General features: G+C 33.9%; 1 protein-coding gene across 1 annotated transcript; it reads left to right on the top strand.

The window, feature by feature from the left end:
* The first annotated feature begins 14,008 nt into the window (after positions 1–14,008).
* On the top strand, positions 14,009–18,425 carry LOC145051803 (uncharacterized). The gene is made up of 8 exons (XM_078999630.1): positions 14,009–14,069; positions 14,167–14,245; positions 14,562–14,698; positions 15,146–15,581; positions 15,785–16,617; positions 16,745–17,186; positions 17,305–17,822; positions 18,091–18,425. The coding sequence occupies exons 1-8, from the start codon at positions 14,009–14,011 to the stop codon at positions 18,423–18,425; spliced, it is 2,841 nt and encodes a 946-aa protein (XP_078855756.1).
* The last annotated feature ends 4,588 nt before the right edge of the window (positions 18,426–23,013 follow it).

Here is a 23,013-nt window from a genome sequence, read left to right as displayed (position 1 = left end):
CACAACCAACAAAATGCCCACCAGTAGCAAGCAACATAACTCTAAAACGGGTGGGACATAGCTACATGGATCACATTCAGCAGTCTCTCAGTCATTTCCTTCACTGTAATACAAGGGGTATTATTGTCCTTTGTAAACCCATGTAAATCATGTTCAAACATAATTTTCTCAAAGTCACCAAGAAGCAAGCACTTCCAAAATGAAATCATTTCTCCATTGGATAGAGGCATACAAATCTTATGCTTCATACTTCCCAACAATCCCTTAGTTGAATCGCCGAGGCTGTCAAATTCTTTGTTTTCTTCATTTTCTAAACCTGATATGCTTGATATATCATAATCTGTAACTATGGAATTCGAAGTCAATTCATCCAAATCATCCTCCCTAACAGTATCCTTTCCAGCAATGCTTAACTTTATCTGCAATAATAAACATTATGCATATAGAAACAAAGTAAAATATCAGAGACCCTAGGAGAAGCAGTATACTGAATTTTTTTTTTGTCTTCAAGTAAATCTTAAAGGAAAACTTATACAATTTTAACCGGTAAAACAATATTTAGCTTAAATTCTTATACAATTCAAATATACATACAAATATGCAAAAGACTAATATGCCCTCGCCGGCTCATTCCATGTGATGTGTTAGGCTTTTTGATACAGGTGTATTTGTTTCAAAACACATACCACTATGACGGGTATTATGATTCGAAAGATCTTAAAATAAATCACATTTAAACAAATTATGCATATAATCCGTATTTTACAAATATAAAATACCATATTTTACCATTTATTTGTTTCACTTAGAAATCGATATTGAATATGGAAATTTTGTTAGGGCTTAAATGTTGTAATAGTCGAAGAGTCAGTTAGATTGTTACGAAGTATATTTTGTCTTCGTAAGAAGGTGTCTTCGGATGTAATGTTATTTGTACTAAGGCATTATAAAGAGCAGTCTTAATGTCTAGTCCTTAGAATTGTTATGCTTTTGTTCTCCTATAAATAGGGGTCTGTACTAAGTGATTAGGATTGCTTTTTTACTCAGACTTTACAGATTATTCATTGTAATCTGTAAACTCAAAAGCATAATACGAGCTGAACAAATATTCTATTTACTCTCGTATTCATCGTTATTACTCTTCCTGAATTCATACTTGAATTTGATTCAATCTCGATTACAAATTTCTTCAATTGGTATCAGAGCAGGAATCCTTTCTGTGATCTGATTTTCATACGTTCAAAAAGATTTTTGAATCTACTGTTTGATTCAAAAAGTTTCCGTTCTTTTTGAGTGTGAAAAATTCTTCTTGATCTAAATCTAGGATTTGATTCTGCGAACATATTCGTGAATCGAGTGTTCGTTGTGTGATTCTGATTTGAAATATACAATTTGATTTCAAAATTCTCAAAGTTTTTGTATTATCTTGAAGTTTTTGTCCGTACAACAATGGCGTCATTCAATCTGAATTCCATGACATCATTTTCTCATTTGCTTGGTTCATCCACAAAAATTCCGATGCTTATTCCAGAATATTACGATCAGTGGGCAGATCGTATGCAAGATTACTTGAACGGATTGGATGAAGAATTATGGAAGTGCATTTCAGGAGAAATCAATCAACCTGCAACAGTTCAACCAATCGGTGTGTCTTCAAGCAGTTCGGAAGTTGACAATCAATCCAATCGTTTAAAACAACTGGAGAAGAAATGCATGAGGGAATTAAGAGGTGCCTTGCCTCCTGTTGTGTACAATTATGTCAGAACATGCACAACAACTAAAGAAATCTGGAACAATCTCAAAGACAAATTTCAAGGAAGTGAAAAGACGAAGATCACATCTGTGAAACAATGTCTGGTGGAACTCAAAGATTTCAAACAGAAAGAATCTGAATCCATTGAAGTATACTATGATCGGTTCAACGAGTTAATCTATCGTTGTAATCGTTATGGTATTACAAGGTCATCAATGGAGTACAACTTGATATTTGTAATGGGACTTCGAAAGGAGTGGAGGAATGTGAGTATGATGGTGAAAAACCAACAGAGTTTTGATACTTCGACTTTGAATGACTTGTACAATCAATTGAAATCTCATGAAAATGAGGTTAATGAAATAGCTGAGGAAGCGATAGCAAGTCTTGGTGGACCATTGGCACTCGTTTCGAAGGTTTCAGAAAGAGAGAATGAAAAATCGAAGTCTGATGAAGAAGAAGGTTTTCTGATGAATTCTGATGATGAGGTTGTTGCATTTTACTCAAACAATCGAGTAAAGAAATTTTTTAAGAAACCTTTTAATCCAAAGAACAAGTCATCAGATTCGAAGGGTAGTTTTGAGAACAAAAATAGAGTGGATGAAAAGAAGAAAGAAGTGAAGACGGATTCGAAGAGTGAAATGGAGCAAATGAAGAAGATGTTGAAAGGTGATACAGGGATTAATTGCCACTATTGCTATGGTACAAATCACTTGGCAGTAGATTGCTTGTTGAAGAAGAATGAGGAAAAGAAAAATAAAACAAAGGATGAAGCTTATTATACTGAGAAACTGGAGGAAGTGAAGTTGAAGGCAAAAAATTTGTCGTTGGTGGCTCATGGAGAAATTGAATCGGATGGCACATATCAAATATGGTCCTCAGGTTCAGACGATGAAGAAATGAAGAATCCAACACACGGGGCCATGTATGCAAAAGTTGAAGAAGATTCAGATGAGGAAGAGAATTACGAAGTACGAGGGCAGTGCTTCGTATCGAAGTCTACCGACAGGCCGCCCATGACTACCAAGGTACGTAAACTTCTTGAATCCTTTAATATTCCAGTTTCTGCATATAATTCTGAGTTAGTATCTTTTGATGAAACTGTTACTTACTTTGACTCAATTGCCGTGTCTGCTAGCAATGAAGCTAAAAAGTTAAATGATCAATTACTAGAGACAAGAAAGAAGTTAGAATCAAAAGTCACTAGGGTTGATTATTTAGAATTGCAAGTGTCGAATATTATGGAGGATAGGGAGAGTTTAGCAAAGGAAATAAACTTGTTGTTAGCATAGAGAAATATTTTCTGTAATTCTGCGAAAAGATTGTATGGAAAATTAACTGAATTACATCATTCGAGTGAGATAAGTAAAGAACAACACAGAAAATTGCTACCATTTTTAGCATATGATAGAGCTAAGGTAGATATTGTTTCATATGATTGTGAAAAAGAAATTTTTGATTTTAACAAAGTTCCAAATGATAGGTATAGATATGGAATTGCTAAAGTTGAAGATTATCATGATGTTGATGATTTAGTTAAAATTGTGAATGAGACCACCAGGTTTTATAAATACCGAACATCCTGATCATGTTTATATTTTAGATAAAGTTGTGTATGGGTTAAAACAAGCACCAAGAGCATGGTATGCAACCTTAACATCATTTTTGAAACAATCTAAATTTAAACAAGGAGTAGTTGATCCCACTTTATTTCGAAAGAAAATTGGGAATCACCTGATGATTGTTCAAATTTATGTTGATGATATAACTTTTGGCTCTACTGATCCTGCTTTATCCAAAGAATTCGAAGACTTGATGAAAAGAAAATTCGAAATGAGTATGATGGGTAAAATTAATAACTTTTTGGGTTTGAATATTCGTCAAAACAGGGAAGGCATCTTCATTAATAAGGAGAAATATACGAAGAATTTGTTAGAAAAGTTTAGCATGACGAATAGCACAAAGTTACGAGTACCAATGGCAATGGACATAAAGCTAACTCCTTCGTTAGATAAATCTGCTGTTGATTTCACTCTGTATCGAAGCATGATTGGGTCTTTATTGTATTTAACTGCAAGTCGACCTGATATTATGTTTTCTGTTTGTAATTGTGCAAGGTATCAATCAAATCCATGTGAACCACATTTAACAGCGGTGAAGAATATTTTTCGATATTTGAAAGGCACTACTTCATTAGGTTTGTGGTATCCTTCGAAAACAGGGTTCGTTGTACAAGCTTATTCGGATGCGGATCTTGGAGGATGCAGTCTTGATCGTAAAAGCACAACTGGTGGGTGTCAATTACTAGATGGAAAGTTGGTCAGTTGGCAATCGAAGAAGCAAACATGTGTTTCGATATCTACAGCTGAAGCTGAATATGTTGTTGCAGCTGCGTGTACATCACAAATAATTTGGATTCAAAGTCAATTACGAAATTATGCTATTAATATGAAAAAGATTCCTTTATATTGTGATTCACAAAGTGCAATAAGAATTTGTCATAATCCTGTGCAGCATTCGAAGACTAAGCACATTGCTCTTAGATATCATTTCATCAAAGATCATGTCGAAGAAGGAAATATTGAAGTTCATTTTGTGAAAACAACGGAACAATTGGAAGATATTTTCACAAAGGCATTGGATGAAAAATCATTTCTTCGAATATTGGAAGGATTGGGTACGGTTGATGGAAATTCACTTACATGTGATAAAAGTGAAGGATGATGAGTTCGGATGTTTTGGTGTACTGAAAGTTACTGTTCATGGTCAACGCTTCGAATGCTTCGCATTCGGAAGATTTATTCCTTGTTGAAGTACATAATCAGAGATTACTGTTCAAGTCAACGGTTCGAATGCCTCGTGTTCGTATGTTTTGAAGGTATTTCTAATTCAATTGTTCGCATTTCGTACACATATTGTTTAAGGTTAGAATTTTGGTTTGTTTATTTTTTCTTTTAAAAAAACCTGAAAAATCAAAAATATTTTCTTTTGATTAATTTTTTATTAAAAATCAAAAATTCAAAAAGATTTTATTTTGTTATGTTTTTCATTTAAAAAAAAAATCAAAAATCACAAAAATATTTTTGTTTTCCTTGTTCTTTAACCTTTGTGTGCTGAGAATTTAGTACAGGACTAAAATGCGAAGAGCTCATATTTTGTGTCTTCTATAGGAAGGTATGATTTCAATAAATTGTGTACTAGTTAGGATGTCCCTAGAAGCATACTGTTGCATGTTGCCTCAAGCCTCATATGACTCTATGTGTGAGAAATGAAAGTCTTGATGAAATTATCTCATGAAAATTTCTTCCCAACAAGGCTTGTATTCGCATAAATCAACAAGAGCTACCTTACTCTTCTCACATGAGTTAAGAGTTTTCTGTTTTGTCCATTATAACAGAGGTACATTTCGATTCTTAACCAATCTTTTTATACCAAACAATTCTTTTAATCCAAATTTTTGAAAAGATTTGTCCTTGAGGTCTTTGATAAAACCAATCAAAACTTAGACAAATCACAAGTCTGTGTTTATGATCTAACATCATGAGTCCGTGATGGAGGTGAAACCCAAATATCATAAACCTTAAGGAATTGACGGGGAACTATGTTCCAGAACTTACGAAACATTTGTTTCAGTACCTTCTATACTCAAAATCACATTCATTTCTTTTGAGTGATCTTAATCAAACATTCGAAACCTACGATGTTTGTTCCCAACAAGATTCAACATAAATTTTTTTGTATGAATATGATTTCTGTGTGAGTATATTTCGAAAATCCTAGTTACTTTTAATATCTTCCGAAACCAAGTTGTTACTGACTACACTGGTCATACAACTAATTTTGCTTACAATTTATCACCTTATGTTAAGGTTGAAATGTAACAAAATTTTCGAAGCCACCTATTTGCCTTTTAAAAAAAAACCCTTCGAAACATCTCTACAAGTTATCGATTGTAATTCACGGGAAACCAAGCAAGCTGTTAATTATCTCTCTTGATAATTTTCGAAGAAATCTTTGCCCGGGATTAAACTGTTTTTGTGTCAAAATAAATTTTGACATCACAAGTTTCCAATTTTTTTTCGGTTCTCATCTAAATGTTTTTTGGAACACAGCACACACGAAGTCCTTGAGGTTTGAGTAAAACCAACTTAAACTGATGATTTCGAAACTCTGGCATATGACTTCGCTTTTTAAACCCCAAAAGTGAAAGAGCTTGACCTCTATTCCGAAGGAATCCGACGGTTACAATTCTCTTGGGGAATATCAAACAGTCTTGTCTCTTGGTGACGTATGGTATACGATAAGCGTATAAGGCGTGCTGACAGTTACGTTTGTTACTTTTTGATGAGTGAAGTCCGTATTTCAAGGTGCCATGTTAGCAAGCATTTAATGCATCCCGCTTCAAATTCAAAATTCTAGGGTTACATATAAAAGGGGAAATCAGGAGTCAATAACACTTTATGCGATCAAACATTCTGTCATACAAAATTCTCTTTGCAACTCATCTCTTCAAAAAGTCATCTTCTTCATACCTTTTATGTTCTTATCTTCAACAATGGCGACTACATCATCACCAACCACAGACGAAGTAGTTAGCGTTCCAATTCTGAAAATCCAGGGTTCAAACTACCAAGTGGAATCTGATTTGTCAAAATATCCGGTTGAACTCCAAATGCTAGTGGTTGCTTTACAGAATTCAGTTCTGTCTAAAGAAATGTTCGATTCTTTTGCTGTTCCAATGTCTTGGTTATCAAAGGCGGGTTCCTCTGCATCATACAACAAGGAGACAAGTTGTGTGGAATTCACTATGGTGAATGATACGCGTATTAGGGTATCCAAGAGATTATTTTGCAAAATTTTGGGGATTCCAAATTCTGGTCCATATGATGAAGTGTCTTCTTCTCAAGTGGTATTTATGTTTAACGAGATGGGCCATCAACCTCCTTTGATGCGTATTAGTGACTTCAAGAAATCCGGATTACCTACGGTATGGAATTTTTTATTTGGAATTTTCCTTCGATGTCTTACTGGAAGAACCGTGGGTCTTGATAAAGGAAGGATGGAGGTATATGCAATGGTTGCTGAGTTATACTATGATTTGCAGGTTGATTACTCTGAACAGTTGTGGACAGAGTTCGTAACTAGCATTTCAAAGACGAGTGCCAAGCAGGGATTTTATTGTGCTCGTTATTGGAGTCTAATAATACAGTATGTTTATCACATGGAGAAAAGCGAAGTTCCGGAATTCGAAGAAAAGACGGTATTTCACATGTATAGTAGTCCGAAGGAAGTCAATGATGATCCGGCCATCTTTACATCAATAGCTCACATTCCGGATGCGATGCTCAAGAAGGTGGATCCGACGAATGCAGTTTTGGTGTCATATTTGCAATCCATTGACACAATTGTCTTTACCGGGGTCTTACATGAAGAAGAGAAGAAAAAGCCTAAGAAATCGAAGAAAACAGATGGTAGGTCTTCGGAAAAAGTGGTGAAGGAAGAGAAGAAGAAAATTCCAGTGGCTACAGCTGATAAAGTCGAAGAGGTTTCTCAAATTTTAACCTCAGTAGTTGATACACCAGTTATTGAAGCGTCTTATTCGAAAGAAACGATTCCTTCGAAGACGGGTGTTTTTCGAAGTATCAAAATCATGCGAAAGTCTCAGCTTGTGAAGAAAACGCAACTTTCTCATCAGGGGGTCACAGTTCGGGAAATTCCAGCTCTGGTGTCTCCATCATCTAAGAAACTAAGGGCTTAAGATCTTGCAAAGTTTTTGAAGAAGAATCAAAGAATCAAAGAAGTAGAGCAAGTTCCTGAGACACCAGAGATTGAAATTCCAAAAGAAGTGGATACCAGCCTGCCTGCTGGTATTTCGAAGCCTGACGATGCGAAGCTTCTTGAACCAACTTCTTTACCCCAGGTTACATCAACAACTGATTCTCCCACATTTCAATCAATTATGGATCAACCATTCACCACCATATTCTCAACTCAATCAACTGATCCACCCCATCCATCCTCACCTATTGATGAAACCATGGCTGATGATGAAACTGATAACGAAGGCTTTGGAGGAACGTTCGAAGCTCTTCATTTTGATCAAGCCGAAGAAGATTTCCCTAACCACATGCTGATGACCATGAAGCAGTTTAAGATTTTGAATTCAAAATTGAATTCTATCTTGCAATCCTAAGCAGATGTGGGCAGTGGTGGAGTTACAAGAATGGAAGTTGATTCATTAATGAAGCTGATGGAAGAAAGGGTGATTTCGAAGGCATCGGGGTTGATTAGGGATTCGGAAAGTCGAGTTCTTGAGAAGGTTGATCAGAATGATATTTCTACAGAGAATCGAATCAATTCTCTGAGATCTGATTTTGTGACGTAATTAAAGGATCTAAAGATTGTTACGAAGGAGCGTCATGTGCTCTTCGTACAGGAAGTCAAGAAAGTATGAGAAGATGTCACCTTACAAATCAGAGAACTTCGTGAAGACATGCAGAAGGAAGTTCAGACTACTCAGCAAGATTACGCTTTAGCAAATCAGAAAATTGACATTATTTGTGATGTTGTTGTCAAATGTGTCAAAATGTTTGAGCAGATAAATCCACAACTGATAAATATTTCTACCAAAGAAGAACAAAGCTTTGGAGAATTGGTCAGGTTGCTGAAAGAATTACAAGACTTGTCTTCGAAGAGTGTTTCTTTGATTATTTCTCAAGAATTTCTGTCTCAAAAATTTTCTCAATTCGAAGCCATCTTACCCAAGAATTTGGCTCCACTACTTCGTATTTCGAGCCTTTTACCAAATGTATCGGATGCCCCACCTGCTTTCACAGGGGTGCAAGGGGGAGAAAAGATTGATAATACAAAGGCTGGGGAACAAATAAAGAAAACTGAAGATACGAAGGTAGTCGGAAAAGTATATCCTTCGAAAGTGGTAGTAAAGCCAACTGTTGTTTCAGCTGATCCAGTCATTTCGACTGTGATTACAACACTTCCAATTTCAAAACCTATATCAAAAGGTATTGTAATTGAGAATCAAATTGATGTCTCTTCTTCAAAGAATATGGCTTCGTCAAACATTAAAGACAAGGGAAAAGGAGTTATGATTGAGAAGTCAAATAAAAAGAAGAAAGCTGAGGTGGCAGCTGAGGTTGATAGAATGAGACATGTTCAAAGTATAATGAGACAAAGAGCTTTGGATGGTTCGAATGTTGATAAGGGTGATCCAAAAAAAGTTTATAACTACGAAACCATCAAGTCCATAGTGATGTTTGATTATATGTACTCTTTCGAAAAGGTTCCGAAAAAGAGCTATGTGGTTACGAACACAGACTTTGGTCAACTTGACTTTCCAGTCAATGAAATGATGTTCGTTATGCCACAGTTCAAGGCTAAAACAAAATCAATGGAAATCGAAGAGGGAAAGAAGATGAAGATAAGGTTTCATGCAGTATTAGCGAAGGCTCAAGAGGAAGTATGGTTTTCGGAGAAGATTAAGAAGGTGATATCTATAAAAAGGGATGTCATATTCGAAGGGAAGTTTGAAAATTTGAAGTACACTGTGGCAAGAGCAAGTGGAAAGTTACAAGAATTCACAGTGGCAGACTTTCCTTTGATGAACACATATGATCTAATCAACATTGCCTTGATGCTCAAAGACAAATCATTTTCTTTTCTCCAAGACACAGAACCAGATGTTTTTAGTCTTGGGTGCAAGCACATTAAAATATTTTTGGAGAATTATTTTGAGTGCTTAGCTCAAACAGATGTCGAACTTGCTACTGTCAAAGGCTTCGACATAACTGCACCAATGGCACCAACAAAGAAACAGAATGAGCTGAACAAGTACGAAGATGGTGAAATTTGTTTAAAGCCATTGGGGATTGTTTTTGCAGGAAAAGACAAAGCTGGAAGAGCTAAAAGGTTCTTATTTCAAACTTGCGAAGTGGAGAGATACACCAACTCGCAATATACGAACTTAATTGTTCGTATGAACCATTGCAAGAAGAACTCGGAAGGAGATAAGAAAGAGATAAAGAAAGTTATCTCTTGGTACATGGAGATCCGAAGAGTGCTGATGTATGCCGTTCAATCACTGACGTCTTGAAGATTTCGACCTTGATTCCAAAGGGGGAGATTGTTAGGGCTTAAATGTTGTAATAGTCGAAGAGTCAGTTAGATTGTTACGAAGTATATTTTGTCTTCGTAAGAAGGTGTCTTCGGATGTAATGTTATTTGTACTAAGGCATTATAAAGAGCAGTCTTAATGTCTAGTCCTTAGAATTGTTATGCTTTTGTTCTCCTATAAATAGGGGTCTGTACTAAGTGATTAGGATTGCTTTTTTACTCAGACTTTACAGATTATTCATTGTAATCTGTAAACTCAAAAGCATAATACGAGCTGAACAAATATTCTATTTACTCTCGTATTCATCGTTATTACTCTTCCTGAATTCATACTTGAATTTGATTCAAACTTGATTACAAATCTCTTCAAATTTTAAATTTAATATTGAATCCAATATGGAATCCATATAACGTCCTTTTTTGGTTTCACAAAATTAATCTGCTACCAGCGGTATACATTAACCGAAATTATTCAATTACCCGATTAAGAACATCTTTTTATGGTATCCTTATCAATCATATCTATTACATTTAATTCTTATTATTATGTCGATTTGATCATATTTTTGTCAGTATATATTTGAAACATATGATAATGAGTATTTCTTCACAGCATTGTGTGGTTATTATGGATCTGAATAATCTCACGTAAGTTGAATTTCGAATATTCAGTTACATACTTCAATCCCCAGGACACTCTCTGCACCTTAATTCTTCTTCTTAATTTCGGATATTCAATCACCGACTTCAATCCTTCAGTAAGTTTCTCATGATTATATATGATTGCTTCTCAATGTTTGTGTTAATTGTATAATTGAAAATTCTTTTCTTCTTTTGAATTCTGTTACTTAAATTCTGCTTTTCATTGTTTTTGTTACTCTCAACATCTGGTTGTTACTACCAACTGCTAAAGATCGGCCATTAGGAATGATGAAATACTTTTTACACCCGGTCCGCTTTCATAGGCTTGATGTTTTGATAGACGTTTTTCGTGTAAAGATTGTATCAAAACCTACATGACTAAAAGATGGATGAACATATTAAGAGACATGGAATTAAAGGTTAACGCTAAGTAAATAGTAGTAGGGTAATGCAAAAATGAAAATTTCGTATTTAGTAATATTAACAACTAAAAATGGTTCTGTTTAAGCGTACATCATATCTTACTTCCCTTTAATTAATATGTTTTAGGTGTAAACCAGTTCAAATCAATGACAAATATGTAATTCTGTCAAACATGACAGAAATGCCCCTTAATTCAAAATAGTACCTACCAGTCAAGTAATGCAAAATACAATCAACTAATAATAAAAGAAGAAAAAATATAACAAAAAAACAGATAAAAAATGTATTTCTATAAAACGTGACAGAAATGCCCCCAAACTCAAAAAACAGAAATATAAATTTTTATTTCTATTCGTATTGGTTTTGATTGTACTTTTAGCTTTCTTTGTGTAATCCCTCAATGAATCTGAAATATAAACAAAATAAAGGCAAAATAAATTCTGAAAATGTACAGGTTTGTAGTATATTATAGTACAAGGGCTTTTCTGTCATGTTTTACACAAATTTTGAAAAAGTTTTTCAGAGATGGGTTGATGAAGAAACATGAGACGAACCAAATTTTTTTTTTACTTGGTGATTCGTCAACTAATGACAGTAAAAAAATTGTATTTCTGTAAAAAAACAAAAAAAAAATTATTTATGTGAAAATTGTTTCTCCAGTCCAAATAAGATGTAATATTTTCATTTATACCACAATTTCAACCCATAAATTACCATTATACCCTTCAGCAATAGTACCTTATTTCAAAATAGTACCTACCAGTCAAGTAATACAAAATACAATCAACTAATAATAAAGCAGAAAAAATATAACAAAAAACAGAAACTAGAATGTATTTCTATAAAACGTGACAGAAATGCCCCCGAACTCAAAAAACAGAAATATAAATTTTTATTTCTATTCGTATTGGTTTTGATTGTACTTTTAGCTTTCTTTGTGTAATCCCTCAATGAATCTGAAATATAAACAAAATAAAGGCAAAATAAATTTTGAAAATGTACAGGCTTGTAGTATATTACAGTACAAGGGCTTTTCTGTCATGTTTTACACAAATTTTGAAAAAGTTTTTCAGAGATGGGTTGATGAAGAAACATGAGACGAACCAATTTTTCTTTTACTTAGTGATTCGTCAACTAATGACAGTGAAAAAAATTGTATTTATGTAAAAAAAAAATTATTTTTGTAAATATTGTTTCTCTAGTCCATATAAAATGTAACATTTTCATTTATACCACAATTTCAACCCATAAATTACCATTATACCCTTCAACAATAGTACCTTATTTCAAAATAGTACCTACCAGTCAAGTAATACAAAATACAATCAACTAATAATAAAGTAGAAAAAATATAACAAAAAACAGAAACAAGAATGTATTTCTATAAAACGTGACAGAAATGCCCCCGAAATTAAAAAACATAAATATAAATTTTTATTTCTATTCGTATTGGTTTTGATTGTACTTTTAACTTTCTTTGTGTAATCCCTCAATGAATCTGAAATATAAACAAAATAAAGGCAAAATAAATTCTGAAAATGTACAGGTTTGTAGTATATTACAGTACAAGGGCTTTCCAGTCATGTTTTACACAAATTTTGAAAAAGTTTGTAATAGAAATTGAATTAATTTGAAATTTGAATGTAATTCATTATTAGTGACAAGTGATTACAGGTTTTTTTTTGGAATAATACCCTTTTTACCCTTTATTTATATTTGATCATGTTATACGATTTTTTAATTGCTGCTGTTGTTGTTTATCTTTATATTAGTAAAATACCATTATTACCCTTTATGTCTATTTTATTAGAGGATATGGGTTTTTAATTGTAAATGCCGAATTTGTCTCTGTGGTTCTATATTAGCATTTTTTTAACTATTAAATATACTCCAATTATATTGATTTTCAATTTTCTGAATTTTTTAACTATGTTTGTATACACCAAATTTGTAGTTTTTTTTATTTATTATAGTACAATCTTAATGTTTGTAGTTTCTTTATTTATTATAGTACAATCTTAATGTTTGTGTTGCATTGATTCAGTTTGTGATTGAAGTGTTATAATTATTAATAACCCAAGGACATAATGGTAATATTCACTCAACAAAAATTACCATTAATATATTTTCTCTTATTTTTCTTATATTTCAGATACTAACAATTAACATGGATGTTTATAAGACTAATAAGAAGATAAAATTAAATAATTTATATCTTAATAATACAAAACATATACTGATGTACACTACATCATTTGATCGAATTCTATGTTCTACAAATGTTAGTAACCCGGGTTCTAACGGTACGTTCAATAAATTTGTTATTACTTTCTTTATAAATTTTTTTAATCTCAATTATAACTATTTTATGTCTCTCTCTCTCTCTCTCTCTCTCTCTCTCTCTTTCTCTCTTTCTCTCTCTCTCTCTCTTTATATATATATATATATATATATATATATATATATATATATATATATATATATATATATATATGCTTATGCAGATTCAGATAGAAACATCTATCATGTTTATGCTAGAGAAAAAAGAAGAATAAGAAAGTTATACTTGGACAATAAAAAAAAGGTATGACCAAATAAATCCATTCAATTTCGTCTATGTGACATCTTTTGAAAATGAAATGAAAAGATTACCTACCTAATTGTTTGTACAATTTTTTTTATCAATTAAATATAAAAGTAATTAATTTGAAATGCTTTTTTAAAGTAATATGTATTTATCAATATTAATATTCATATATTATTTATCGATTTGTAATATTATTTAAATTTTATTTTTTTTAATAATTTTTATTATTTTTTTTTCTCAATACAAATTTAAAGGAGTTGTCCATCGAAGTAAAAACGTATCCACATCTACATCAAGTGCCAATGTTTCAAAAAAATCAATGTTACAAAATCATCCTTCACATTTAAATGTTAGAACTCCTTTATCTAACATTTCCAATGGTAAGTCATTTATTTGTTTAATTTAATTTTATAATCGACAATCTTATTGTATCATATATAATATTGTTTACCTTCAATTTTCTTATCTCAGTCATGGATATTTCCAATAATAGTTTTCAGTCACCGTCAACAAACATCGGCTTGGATTCAAACGGTAACATACATCATTGTTTTTACACTTTCTTTCTATCCTTCAAACAATTACACTATTATTTATAATTTATCCATTTCTTATAATGATTTTTATACAGAAAAATTCAAAGGAGTGGTCAATCGAAAGAAAAACGTATGCACATCTATGTCAAATGGGAATATGTCAAAACAACCAATGTTACAAACACCTTCATATTTATATTTTAGAACTCCGTTATCTAACATTTCCAATGGTATCTCATATATATTTTTATTTTATAATCCATATATTGTCATTGTATCATATTTAATATTGTATACCTTCAAACTTCTTTTCCCAGTCATGAATATTTCCAATAATAGTTTTCAAACACCATTACCAAACATCGGATTGGATTCAAACAGTAACATACTTGATTGCTCTTAAAATTTTTATGTTTGTTTAAATATATAAAATAAAACTTTTTATTTCATATTAAATATTGACTCATTTCTCATTAACATTTTTTTACAGACAAATCAACCGAGTTGTTCATCGAAATAAAAACATAACCTCATCTAAATCAACTGCAAACATGTCAAAACAATCAATGTTACAAAATCGTCCTTCACATTTAAATGTTAGAACTCCGTTATCTAACATTTCCAATGGTAAGTCATTTATTTTACCATTTCATCTAATAGTATATATTTTTATTCTATGATATTTAACAATGCATATTTTTAATCTTTTTTCCCTAGCGTTGGATATTTCAAATAACAATTTTCAATCACCGTTACCAAGTATTCGACAATAGTCTGTATTTCCAAATGGTGACACATCAAACAACTCATCTACAGTAACAAAGAGATCATCTTCAGTCATGTCAACCAATCCTAATCGTGATAAAAACAAAAAAGGGCAAATTTATCTCCTATTCCAATAATTGGTTTGACATCCGATCAAGACAACAACGATGGTCAAAGTAATCAAAACATATACAACGGTATATCAAAAGGTAAATTTTTAAAAGTATAAAATTTACAATTGTTTATCCAATCATTTTCAATTATCTAAACTTACATTATTAACTTTTTTATGTAAACCTTAATTCACAGATTATTTGGATCATGGTTATCAGAATGTTGTATGCCAAACATGTTTTGCAAAATTATGGAAAGATGAATCTATCAAATGTAGAAAAAAGGATAATGAAAATTATTCTCTATGTTGTGGTTATGGCAAAGTTGAACTTTCAGAGTTAAAGAATGCACCTCCAAGTTATGAAATTCTTTTTAGATATGGAGATTCTAAAAGCAAACATTTCATGAAGAACATTCGTTCTTACAATTCTATGTTTTCTTTTACGTCGATGGGTGGCAAAATTGATTCCTCAATCAATAGAGGCAATGTTCCATACATTTTTAGACTTAGTGGTCAAAATTATCATAGTATCGGAAGCCTTTTACCAAATCAGGGATTTAAACCAAAATTCTCTCAGTTGTACATATACGATACTGATAATGAAATCGCAAATAGACAAACATGCTTGGGGTACACTTTTCAATATTATCACATTAATATATATCTTATTGATCAGTATAACTTTCTTTATTTATCTTATGTTTATCTATTAATTTTAATTGATGTGGAGAAAATCAACGATCTACATCAAATTCTTCTGTCCTTGATGATGATATTATACAAGATTTGAAGTTGATGTTAGATTCAAATTATGTCTTGGTTCAATCTTATAGGATGGTTAGAGATTGTTTTAATGAAAATCCTCGTGCTGATATCAAGTTGAGAATTATTGAAAGAAGGGACCAAGATGGAAGGACATACAACCTACCGTCTGCTTCTGAGGTAGTAGCTTTGATCGTTGGAGATATTGGTGATTCAATTGATAATAGAGATATTGTTGTTCAAACTTCATCTGGTTCTCTACGGCGTATTAGTGAATTACATCCATCATACCTTCCTCTTCAATATCCACTACTGTTTCCATATGGTGATGATGGTTACAGAGTTGACATACCACATCGAGGTATTACATCTTCAAGCAACAGCAAGCGGCCCAACTGTACAATGAGAGAATTTTTTTCTTATAGAATACAGGACAAGGATCAATATTTTTCACTAATTCTTAATTCAAAAAGGTTGTTCCAACAGTTTTTGGTAGACGCTTATACTACGATTGAAAGTGAGAGATTACATTTCATAAGGTGCAAACAACAAATTCTTAGACGCGAGTCTTATGAGATTTTACGTAATCAACAAGACCTTGGGAATAGAGATATATCCAACGTCGGACAACATGTTATCTTACCTACCTCATTCACTGGCGGTGCGCGTTATATGATGCAAAACTACCTTGACGCCATGTCCTTCTGTAAATGGTTTGGATATTCTGATTTCTTCATAACCTTTACATGTAACCCAAAATGGCCTGAAGTTAAAAGGTTTCTTCGTAACACTTCATTGCATCTAAAAGATAGACCTGATATCTTATGTAGGATATTCAAAATAAAGCTTGATGCTTTTATTAAAGACATACGGGAAAATAAAATTTTCGACATCGTTCAAGTAGGTATTGAAAGTTGTTGTTTAATACAAAAAAAAATTTAATTCTTTTTTCGTTTCTTAACATTATTTATTATTTGCAAATATAATTCATTCACTACTAATCATATCTTTTTTGTAAATTTAATTTGCAGTTGTCTATACAATTGAATTTCAAAAAAGAGGTTTGCCACATAGTCATATTTGTCTATTTATGCATGCTGACTCCAAGCAGCCTACTGTTGAATATATTGATCCGATAATTTCCGCGGAGATTCCAAATATCAATGAAGAGCTAGAGTTGTATTCACTTGTAAATGAATTCATGATACATGTTCCTTGTGGAGCTGAAAATATGAATTACCCATGCATGGTTGATAGGAAATGTTCGAAAAATTTTCCAAAGCAATTATGTAATCATTCTTCAGTTGATATCAACGGTTATCCCTTATATATGAGAAGAAACAATGGATACTTTGTCGAAAAATCAGGTGTCAAGTTAGACAATAGAAATGTTGTTCCATATAACAAATATCTGTTGAAAAGATATCTGGCACATATTAATGTTGAATTGTGCAATCAAGGATTTTCTATAAAGTATATGTTTAAATATATAAACAAAGGTCCAGATAGAGCTACAGTTGCTGTTGACATCAACACTGATTCTCATCAAAAAAAAGGTTGTGGATGAAATAAAAGATTATTATGATTGTAGATATTTATCTGCATGTGAAGCATCATGGCGAATATTTAAATATGATGTTCATTACCGATATCCTTCTGTGATGCGACTACCTTTTCATCTTCCTGATCAACAACAAGTCATATATGCTGCAGACGATGATATTGACGATGTTCTTGAACAACCTTCAGTTGCTGCTTCTATGTTTACATCTTGGATGGAATGTAATAAAATTAATAAAGATGCACGAAAACTTACATATGTTGAATTTCCGACAAAGTTCGTTTGGAAACCTAATGATAGGTTGTGGAAGCCAAGGAAAATTGGACGTTCAATAGGAAGGATTCACTCTGTTTCACCTAAACTTGGTGAAATATATTTCCTAAGAATTCTTTTAAATAAAGTGAAAGGTCCAAAATCATTTGAAGAAATTTGTACGGTAAATGGTGAAGAATTTCCTACTTTTCGAGATGCATGTTATGCTTTGGGCCTCTTAGATGACGACAAAGAATATGTCGAAGCAATTAAGGAAGCAAGTCATTCAGGAACTGGTTTTTATCTGCATTTCTTATTTGCTACGATGTTAATGTCTGACAGTTTGGGTAGACCAGAGTTTGTTTGGGAAAATACATGCAACACTTGTCAGATGGTATTCTTTACAACCAGCAACGTAGATTAAAGTCTCCAGGTATTATAATTTTATACCATTATTTGTAAAAACGAATATTATATATTTTCAATATGCAGGATAAAATTTTGTTTATAAAAATTAATGTTTTTAATATTATATTGTTTTTTACATATTCATAATTTTTACAGATTTAACACTCAATGAGGATCAACTTAAAAACCAGACTTTGTTTGAGATCAAACAGATTTTATTTCGTAACAACACCAATCTTAAAAATTATAACAAAATGCCTTACCCTGATTCTGATATAGTCTCTTCTTCAACAAACCGCCTTATCATGGAGGAGCTAGACTATGACATACCCATCTCAAAGAAAGAGTTTGATCGAATGTTTCATGCATTAACAAACGAGCATCGAAATATTTTTATTGATATCATGACTACAGTCAATGATAAGAAAGGAGGTGTTTTTTTGTGTATGGATATGGTGGAACAGGCAAAACCTTTCTTTGGAAGACGATAATTACAACAATTAGATATAAAGGTGATATAGTTTTAAATGTTGCTTCAAGTGATATTGCATCGTCATTATTGCCTGGAGGTACAACACAATCTCGGTTTATAATTCCATTGAATCTTATGGAGGATTCTGTTTGTACGATACCGCCTGATAGCGAACTCGGCAGATTAGTAAGAAAAAGCTCATTGATTATCTGGGAGGAAGCACCTATGGTCCACAAGCATGCATTTGAAGCTTTAGATCGAGCTCTAAAAGATGTATGTAAGTTCGATAAGTCTAGCAACTCAAAAATTCCATTTGGAGGGAAAGCGATTGTTTTTGGAGGAGATTTCAGACAGATTCTACCTGTTGTTCAAGGAGGTAGTAGATCCCATAAGACAACGCGTTTTAAAGCCGTGAGGGCAGCAGATCCCATAAGAACTCTGCAGTTAAGCTGTGACAACCCAAAGTTCATTCCGTTACATTACCCCGTTTCCGTTGACGGAATATTCCACTGTATAAAAGTTCCGTTAATAAGAGGTCTTCAAATAAATAAATGTTTTATTTATTTGTATTCTTATGTCGTTATTCGTCGTAATAAGATAAGTAAAAACACTTAAGCTACATTTCCATATTAATTTTTGGGAAAAGGTTAAATTTTATTACGACCACTAAATCGGGTGCGACCAAAAGCCCCGTTTAACGGCAGTATCGGGTAGATTCCCACTGAGCTTCAACTCCAACCCCTATATAAGGGAGAGTAAACTTCATTTCACCCTTTTTACTCTCTCTCTCTCTCTCTACAACTTTTTCCCGAGCCAAAAATCGTCCGTTTCGAGCCCCAAACGAGTAGGTAAACTATCCTAACTTGTTATATAGCTTATCTAGCCTGCAAATTCGAGTTTAAAACATAAATTAGGGACAAAATGATGTGTTTACGGCCCAAGAACACTCTTGGACCGTGAACACCATTTAATGGGGGGGGGGTTTAAGCCCCAAAACCCCTCCAAATTGCCCCTAAGGCTTAGATATGACTTTTAGGCTTACATATTCGGACTTAGAACACCTTGAAACGATTTTTTGAAGAGTAAACATGAGTTTACTGCCCAAGAACATGCTTGGGCCGTAAACTCCTCTTCATGGGGAGTAAACTCATGTTTGAGTGTTAGAAATGACCTCAACACCCCCAATGGCCTTGGATTAAATTCTAGAATCAACCACCAACAAGTTGGGACTTTAAACTTAATTAAAACAACTCCATAAGGAGCTTACGGCCGTAAACCCCTCATGGAAGGGTACCTGGGCCGTAAACTCCTACAAAGGGGTTAAAAGGTGCCCCAAACTCACCCCTTGACTTGTAAAAATGAGTTGAACCAATTATGCTTTACCTTTGGCCTTCAAAACAATTTATGATTGTGTGGGTGAGAGTTTATGGCCGTAAACTCATAGTTTACTTCCGTGAACTCATCAAATAACCCATATGTTTGAATTAGTCCCTTTCTATTACCCAAGAACAAAACCTAGCATCATCCCTTAATTTTTAGTAGGCCATTTAACACTCAAAAACCTCCTCCATGAGTTTATGGCCCTAAACTCATGGGTATGGGGTGTTTAAGGCCAAAATCTCTCTTAAGAGTTTACTCTTGGAGAGTAAACTCCTTATCCTAGTCATTTACACCCTTAGATGTTACCTGGGACACCCCAAACATTTAACCAAAGTGTTTTCCGCTCCTTAGAGTGCGTATACTTGTTTAATTAGTATTAAATGTACTAATTGTATGTGAACATATGTTATCATATGTTAAATAGGTCACTAAGTGTGTCCAAGTCTTTACTTGACACCGAGCACCCAACTGGCACCCCTGTCGGATCCATTTACACCAGGTGAGTTCATACCCCTGAATGAACCTTTTAAATGTTTTTACATGTTTTATAGGGGGGATACAAGTTAAACATGCCAGTTATCATATCAATCACATGTGATTGATAACCCGCATGCACAAGGATTTACCACACTGTAAACTGTTTTACCGAGTATGACGCTATAAATGATTTTCTAAAATGTTTTCACTTATTCAAATCTTTTACTTATACTGTTTTACCAAAGTTCATTTTTAAACTGGTTTATGAAAGGTTTCCAAAGAGTTTCTAAGAGGGTTACAACTTATTTTACCAAAAAATACCAGGTTGTGATTTTCTTAAGTATAAAGGTTTTTCCAAGGTTTTGATCAAAGTTCTCTTTCATGTCGTATACTTTTACTTTTACTTGTTAGATACCGCTGCTTCGCTTTTACTTAGTTTAAAATCCTACTCGATAATGCTTCCACTTCGTGATACACTTATATTTGGTAATGCTTATACTTCACGACTCGGTTATTCCACACTGTTCGCTTATACTTCACGATTCGATTATTCCACACTGTACACTTATACTTCACGATTCGGTTATTCCACACTGTACAATTATACTTCACGATTCGGTTATTCCACACTGTACGCTTATACTTCACGATTCGGTTATACATCACGATTTGGTTATACTTCACAATACGTTTTCCACTTGTTACACACTCAAACGTAGTTGGATGTATGCCTATGCTTGTATAGATGCATATAAATAATGGTTGAAGGACTTAGGAAGGCTTGTTCGCCCTATTTCCTTTTCTTCGTTGAGATGTGGTCTGGTGGGATCGGATGTCCGTCCGAAGGTCGTTTGATTCATTAGTTATATATCATGTACACAAGCATAGACATATAGGTTTACTCAAGTCAGTTCAGTTATGAGCCTCTACCTCTAGTTCAACACTTATATTGGAAACCCACTACCCACTATTTGGGATGCATCTTCGGGACACGGCCTTCTTCGTCGTCTAGTTGGTAACCAGAGTCTCCTGTAGGGAGAGCGGACATTGTGTGTATAGATCTATACGGGATCGACACCCCCGCACCCTGACTGCTAGCTACAGTCCACGGCCTACCAAGCCAAGGGGTGACAAATGTCACATTTTATAGACGCTTGTAGGGCGTCAGGTACTCTGGTGTCGGTTAGTATGGTTACGAGTATCCCAGGTTACCTTATAATTCATGGCCTTAAGGTAACAATATTTCACACTGTATTTTACACTGTACTTTACACTATATGCTGAAAACCCACTCTCAGAGTCACACTATTTTTAGACCTTACTAGCTGCATCTTTCATTTGACACCGTCTGGGGTCTATATTCTTTGTTTTAGACCTTGCTAGCTGTATCTTTCATTTGATACTGTCTGGGGTCTGTATCCTCTATTTTTAGACCTTGCTAGCCGTACCTTTCATTTGGTACCGTCTGGGGTCTGTGTCTCTTTTGTTAGACTGAGCCAGGCGTGTCGTTCGTTCGATACTCTCCTGGAGTCTATGATTCCTCTTGCCTTAGTCAACAATCTTCACTGCTGAGGCATATGTTATTTTCCCTGATTTCTCCTGCTTTCTTTAATAAATCAAATTCTGTATTTGATAGTGATAGCGATTAAGGGAAAACTACTTTTTACCACATAACTCTGTCCAGTCTTGGTAGAAGACTGCTTTTATTAGAGAAAATATAGGATTTTCTGGAAAAGACACTAATGTAATGGATACTCTAGAACTACCACTTTTAATAAAGTTATTTGAATAAAATGACACTAAATACTTATGAACTCACCAGCATTTGTAAAAATGCTGATACTCGTTTTTCAAATAACTTGTATTCTCAGGTCAGCTTTAGACAGGTACGTCCCCGGAGCTGTTGATGAAGATAGCTTAGTACCATGTTGTACCTATTATACTTACTTGTATTACTTTGATGTATTGTATGTAAACCATGTAAAACTATTACTATTAATGCAATTGATTACTATAATGCATGTGTTGTGATACTTGACATGACGTCATCCACCCCAGAACGTTTCCGCCGTTCCGGTTTTGGGGTGTGACATAAGCGTGCTCGGGCGGGAGTAGTACCTAGATGGGTGACCCCCTGGGAAGTCCTCGTGCCGAGTGGCCTAAAGCGGACAATATTGTGATACGTGCCAGAGGGGGATGTTACAAATGGTATCAGAGCCAGGGCACGGGTCGATGTGTTCGACGGGGACGTCGAACCCTATAATGGGGGGTGAAAGTGGGTTAGATCTGATCCCACATCGGCTGGGAAGGAGAACTAAGGATTCCTTATAAGGGTTGTGGATACCTTCCCTAACACAACGCGTTTTAAAGCCGTGAGGGCAGCAGATCCCATAAGAACTCTGCAGTTAAGCGTGCTCGGGCGGGAGTAGTACCAGGATGGGTGACCCCCTGGGAAGTCCTCGTGCCGAGTGGCCCAAAGCGGACAATATTGTGATACGTGCCAGAGGGGGATGTTACAAATGCTATCAGAGCATTAGTTTAAGCGAACTAGGAATAATGATTTATTTCTAGACTTAAACTTAGAATGCTAAGCGATGATCGTGAGGAGTGTGTCTAATATATTTTAGGAAGTACACCTGAATAGACACAAGCACTAGCTTAATTAGGAAAGATGCCTAAAATGCTTTTATTTGCTAAATGATTTGGGAAGCTTTATGCTATCGTTTGATCGGATCTATGGTCTGTTGCCG

The sequence above is a fragment of the Lactuca serriola genome, chromosome 1 (assembly GCF_051521515.1).
Source record: "Lactuca serriola cultivar US96UC23 chromosome 1, Lser_US96UC23_V15, whole genome shotgun sequence".
NCBI classification, from domain to species: domain Eukaryota; kingdom Viridiplantae; phylum Streptophyta; class Magnoliopsida; order Asterales; family Asteraceae; genus Lactuca; species Lactuca serriola.
Note: the sequence above shows the minus strand (reverse complement) of the source record. Positions and strands in the feature narration are given on the sequence as shown.

Bases quoted from the DNA above. Each gene is read 5' to 3' on its own strand.
- LOC145051803 (XM_078999630.1), top strand. From the start codon at position 14,009: ATGGATATTTCCAATAATAGTTTTCAGTCACCGTCAACAAACATCGGC. The intron at 14,070-14,166 runs GTAACATACATC...ATTTTTATACAG, and splicing joins CATCGGCTTGGATTCAAACG to AAAAATTCAAAGGAGTGGTC. The intron at 17,187-17,304 runs GTATATGTTTAA...TTATGATTGTAG, and splicing joins AATCAAGGATTTTCTATAAA to ATATTTATCTGCATGTGAAG.